The sequence below is a fragment of the Camelus dromedarius genome, chromosome 3, assembly GCF_036321535.1.
Source record: "Camelus dromedarius isolate mCamDro1 chromosome 3, mCamDro1.pat, whole genome shotgun sequence".
In the NCBI taxonomy this organism is placed as follows: domain Eukaryota; kingdom Metazoa; phylum Chordata; class Mammalia; order Artiodactyla; family Camelidae; genus Camelus; species Camelus dromedarius.
In genome coordinates, this window is record NC_087438.1 from 24263289 (window position 1) to 24269288 (window position 6000).

A 6000-nucleotide genomic window follows, 5' to 3' on the forward strand; every position below is an offset into this window, starting at 1 on the left:
GATTAACAGATACACAACTAGATATGAAATAGATACACAACAAAGACCTATACATAGCACAGGAAATATATTCAATATCTTGCAATAAACTGTAATGGAAAAGAATCTGAAAAAATATGTATAACTGAATCTCTTTGCTGTACATTTGAAGCTAAGACAATATTGTAAGCCTACTATTCTTCAAAAAAAAAAAAAAAAGATGGCATTCAATTTGGAGACCACCACCACTCTTGCCAAGTGGGTAACTAGATTTAACAGCTGCCTAATGCTCACCAACAGACAAGTCACCTTGTTAGAGCAGGCACATATGTAGATAGGAGCAGAGAAAAGGGGACACAGACCAAATGGCAGGAATTGGGCAGAAAGGAGGGGCACAAACCAAATGCAGGAAAACCACACATCATGTAAGCAGCAGGGGTCCCTGGGCAGATAAAAGCAGGAACCTTTGGGCTGATAAGGGGTCACACCTTTTGGGGTGATGAGTGGCCTGGAGACCAATAAAGAAAGGTGAGAAAAGGCAGGAGTTTCTACTGTCCAAATGTAATCTTTTGCTCATTTTGCCCTCATTTCAATAAAATTAGCCTTGCAGATCAGAAGTACCTATCATGCACTGATGCCATGACACTTCCGATCCAGACTAAGTAAGGACAAAAATCCCTCCCCACTTTGGGAAGGTGGAGTTGGAATGATAATCAGGGAACACGACCCCAAGTCCTTACCTCCCCAGTGAATATTCTGCCCATTCATTTTTATACCCTATGTAACTAACTTGACAAAGATACACAGGGCAGCTGCTCACCTGAGCCTGACCAATCTCCCCTGAGAGTGTACTATCCATCCTTTAATAAATCCTCACTCTACTTTTTTAAACCACTACATCTTGTCTCTGAATTCTTTCTGGGACGGGACAAGAACCTGGAACACCAGTTGTATCCACCGGCAACAACCTTAACTTTGTTTTCTTTCCCTCAAAACCATAGTATCGAAAAGTGAAAACCTGTTGGGCACAGTAAGTGAAAGAAATCCACTTTTGTGGGCATTTGAAAATTTTAGGGGAAATTGTCTCTGTAACGATAAAGATTTTTCTAATATCCACAACCAGCTTTCAACAGAGACTGGGTATTTATCAGGAGCTTGCTTACTCTTTCAAATTAAAAAAAAGTTATAAAATATTTGAAAATACACAATGGACATACTCGGTAGAACATTAAGGTGATTTGTTAAAATGCTAATTATGCCTTACTTCTGCACAGCATATTAGGTAACTTAAAAAAAACCTGTCACTTTGTGTATCTCATTTGATACCTAGGATAGCCAGTGAATTAGGAAAGAAAGGTTTCCTTTTATGACAATTTTATCATTCACCTTAGAGCTGAGGCTGTGGTTAAATGGGAGGAGTTCGCAGTTTCGAGCACCCCCCAACGCCCCCCCCCATAGGGTTGAGAGCCACCTCCTTTGTCCCTTCATCAACTGTCCCACAGTCTGCAGGGAGTTACAGAGGAAGCTAGTTCTTGATTGAACTCTGTGCTCTGAGTGATAGTGAGACAGGAAGAGGGCAGGGCACAGCCATTCAAGGAACAACACAACAATTAACACCAGAATGGCAAAAGATTCAACCCCCAGTAGGCCTTGAGGCTCAAGATGGTGGGAGATTTGACTTCCTTGAGCTCCATTATATGCTCACTGTAACCTATTAGCACGGTGAATAACATAGCCACAGGCACCACCACAGTCCCAAGGCTAGCCAGAAAAGGTCAAAGAGTGGGAAGTGGCTGACTTCCTGAATCTCAGCCCCTTCCCCAGGCTAGTTAGACTGGCCGTTCCACTTATTAGCATATGAAGCCACTGAGCATAACAACTGGCGCCTCCTGGCTGCCGAGCTCTCTTTCTCTCTCTTACCCCTTCAGAAACAGCCCACACTCTGTCTATGGAGTGTAAGCTTACTTTTACTCTAATCTGAGCACCCAACCCCCACATCTGATGGCCTTTCTCTTGCCTTTCGATGTATCTTTCTAAATAAATCTACCTTTATTCAACTGTGGCTCGCTCTTGAATTCTTTCCTGCATGAAGCCAGGGACCCACACTTGGCAGGGCACGTCCCAGGGGCTCAACTGAAGCCTGGGACATGGCCCTCCTCACACCCCACATCCATTTTTCCTGCATCAATAGGATAGTAATACTAGGTGCCTGTCTCCCGCCAGGGAAGCCAAGAGATGGACATGAGACCTCTGAAGGGTGAATCAGATGTCCTCTCTTTGGATCTGCAGTCTTGAGCAGAGGTCCCGGATCAGGGGACTAGCTGGAGGCTCTGATCAGAGCCATGAGGACCTTCTGAGGCTGTTCCTGCCTGGAGTTCCCGCTACTCCTGCAGGGTCTTCCCGGGTGTATTTCCATGTCCAGTCCTGCCCACCCCTTCCCCTTCCTGCTGATTCTCACAGCCCCCTCTCTCCCTCCCTACATCTCCTTCCAAGGACTGTCCTTTCGCTTAAGTAACCCAGGGCCAGTTGCCGTTGTTCACAAGCAAGAGCTCTGCCTGATTCCAAGGCTGGTGGCTCCATCCTTCCTTTTGGCACTTTTGGGAGCAGGCCTTCCCTGAGCCCCTCCTGGCCCCCTGGGCTTAGATCAGCAAGGATGGCCTGGTGGTACAGAAGGAACACCTGCCTTTAGGGCTAATTTGAATGTTTTTCTTGGAAGAGCCTTTGCAGGAGGCTTGGAAAGTTTCTCAGCTGGAAATGGGCAGGATTTGCTATCAATCTGCCTGCCTCTGCAGCCCTTGTAGGGGAGAAGGCAAATGAGAGCAAAGCGGTGCGTTTATGCACACACCGCAACTGCCTGGGCATGTTACACATTTAGTTAGTAAGAAACAAGGCACCACTGAGATACTTTCTCTACTTTTTTATACTGAAAACAAATTGCCTCTATAACTTTGTGAACATAGCCTAAAGTGACTGGGCCTATCAGAGGCAAGGCTGAATATTGTAGGCACACATACAACCCACAATATATTCACAGGTGTTTGCCAAGGATTGCGACACATTTTTATTTCTGCCTATCTGACAGCACATAACACCTGGTGATCTTATCTAACCCTGGATCCCCCTTCCCCCATTTAATTTTTCTATCTTCTCAGTGTGATTTGGTTTTATTCACAGCATACATCTCCATTGGATGTTTTTTCTTATTTCTTTGTTTATCTGTTTATGCTCGGTGTCTCCCATTGGGATAGATCAGGGCGGAGGTTTTGCCTTGCTCACTGGGGCTTGGTCTGTGGCACAGGTGCACAGTGGGTGCTCAAATACTTATTGGAAAAATGTATACTTGCACCCAGCTGGTTCTTAAGAAGGGTGTGTTCAATGAGTGTGTGTTTGGATGAACAAACGTAAGCAGGCAGATATTTAGGACTAGTAGGAAAGAAGTAGAAGCCAAGTCCCAAAGGGTTTTGAAAGGCCAGGAAAAGAGCGTGCCCTCCGTGTCTACACGTCATGGGTTTTCAAGATGACTTCTCCTCCATAGTTTCCTTGATGGAGCTATGTGAAGGAGGCCCCAGTGAGTCGATCAAGATCTCTAAGCACCTCATGTGCCATTTCTAAGATTTCTAAGACACCTACTCCCACCATCAGCCCAGCTCCACAACCCCTGGGGCTGGGGTAGGAAGTGGGAAGGGCCAGCAGAGAGGATATTCATCTTGCTTTGTCAACAGCTGGTACTTTCAGTGTAGCATCCTCCTTACTGAGCACAAGACTCTGGGTATAATTCTAGCTCCTTCTCAGAAAATGTTAGAATTAAGTGATATTCTGGCAAAAGACCCATGACTGAGGGGAAAAAAGAAATCCAAACAGAACTGGAAGAATAGCAGGTAAGAAAGGGCCTGGCGGAATCATGCTGACTTTGGAGTCAGACAGACTGGCTTTGAATTCCAAGTTGTCACTTTTCTGTTTCTGCCTTTGACCGGATTATATAAACATTTTTTTTTATTGAGTTATAGTCATTTTACAATGTTGTGTCAAATTCCAAATTCCAATTTTTCAGCTATAGACGAACATACATACATTAATTGTCACATTCTTTTTTGCTGTGAGCCACCACAAGATCCTGTATATATTTCCCTGTGCTACACAGTACAATCTTGTTTATCTATTCTACATTTTGAAATCCCAGTCCCTTCCCACCCCCGTCCCCCTGGCAACCACAAGTTTGTATTCTATGTCTATGAGTCTGCAGATTTCTTAATTATCCTTTATTCTTCTGTCTCCTCGTCTGTGAAATGAGACAATAGTACTCCCTGAGAAGTTTGGTCGAAGATGAAAGGAGATAATGCATAGAAAGCATCAGATATGTATTTGGTTCCAAAGAGTTGCAAGTGTTAAGAAAAAAAAAAAAAAAAAGGAAGAGGAAGGAAGGAGAGAGGAAAAGGAAAGATGAGGAGAAAAATCAAGATAAAATTGATCACGCTAAGGAACGGAAAAGGGTCCTCTCTGTGTGTTTAGGGCCTGTGGGGCACAGGGTCCCATGAGAGCACATCAGCGTGGAGATGCTGATGCTCGTGTCTGCACCAGGATAGCTGGTGAGGAGGCGGGGGCTGCTAGTGAAACCAGATACATGTGAAAATCTCGAGCGTGTAGGATGTATGTATACATATATATATATGAATAATATATGAAGTCACCAATGACTGGCTACGGAGGTCTCCTCATATTTTCTGTTCCAGCTGGAGAAAAAGGAAGAGTCTGAGTGGGAGAAGAGGGCTCAGGGTCTAGTCCTGCGTTGGGTGACTTTGGGCAAATGACCGTACTTCTCTGGGGCTCCATCTCCTTGTCAGTAATCGAGGGGGTGGTGCCACCTCCTGAGGGCATGGTGGAAATTTGTGAGGATGCTTCATGGCTTTTAAAGTAGTTATCCTCAAGCATCCACGTACTACAGCTAATTCTTTATTTTGAATTGCTTTCCTTTTATTTCTTTTTTATATTACAGTGACTGTTTTTGCTTTGAAATTGTGTATAGTTGGGTTTTATTACCCATAAATTTCATTTTAGGACAAAAGAAAGCATTACAAAACACTGGACGTGAGAAGGGGGCACTGGGTCTGACAGGGTGAGGTCTAGCCCACAGGTCTTAGATGACCTGTCTCTACGACCCCATCCAGGTTTAACATTCCAGAGCTCTGGGCTCCAGAGCTCAGCCCGTGCCCTCCCACTGTTTCTTTGCTGACCCATGTCCCCCTGGTTTCCACTCACGGCTCAGAGAAGGGCATGTCTTGGGGGTCTTGGACGATGAGGTCTCCAGGTGCAAAGCTCTGAGCACACATCTCCAGGCTAGAGTCATGTCTCCCAGGCAGGAGGCAAATCCCTGTGGAAGCCGTTTGGAGGAAGGGCTCCACTGCTCACTGACCAGCTGGACTTTGAGATTAGGACGGAAGGGGAGGAGCTCCCGGGGGGCGTCCTGAAGTGGTTACTGCCTCCACTTCCGGCAGGCCCCAGAGCTTCCAGGGCTGGCAATAGTGCCTTAAAGGGAGAGAAAGAGGAAAGGACTCCGGGAGAGGGAAGGAGAGTGGTAGACAAAAAAAAAAACAACAAGGCAGGCGAGGAGACAAAAAAAGAGAAGGCAGGCGAGCAGGCAAAGCAGTCTTTGGGCTATATTGTTAGTTTTCTGTCCTATCAGGATCTCATCAGGATGGTGATGGGTGTGTGTGTGTGTAGGGGGTGTCAAGATCCCACTGAAGGAGTCAGAGACTGAGAAACTAGAGTTGTGAGTAAGAGTGAGAAGGAGGATATTCATGGAGTGAACGGATAAAGGCACTGGTATTGACATTGGGGGTCCTGGAGGAAGAGAAGAGGGACAGACGAAGGAGGTAGTCCGTGGGGAAGGAGAAGGGGCACCAAACAGCTAGGGATTGCTCTGGAAGCTACGCATCCCCTTAGGTGTCCAAACAGGGCCAGACATTGAGAGCTGAGGAGTTTGGGTGCTTTATTTTTATTACATTTTAATTTCTTAAATTACCA

The 6000-nt window shown here is 45.6% G+C and overlaps 1 protein-coding gene across 2 annotated transcripts in view; it reads right to left on the reverse strand.

Annotated features, from left to right (window-relative positions):
• The window catches only part of AGXT2 (alanine--glyoxylate aminotransferase 2), a 43698-nt gene extending 38299 nt beyond the window's left edge, over window positions 1-5399 (reverse strand). For both annotated transcript variants that reach the window (XM_010977608.3, XM_010977607.3), the window contains exon 1: window positions 5236-5399. In XM_010977608.3, the coding sequence (XP_010975910.3) occupies window positions 5236-5323 (88 nt within the window). In that variant the 5' untranslated portion in view covers window positions 5324-5399. The remainder of the gene's footprint in view (window positions 1-5235) is intronic.
• Between the last annotated feature and the right edge of the window lie 601 nt (window positions 5400-6000).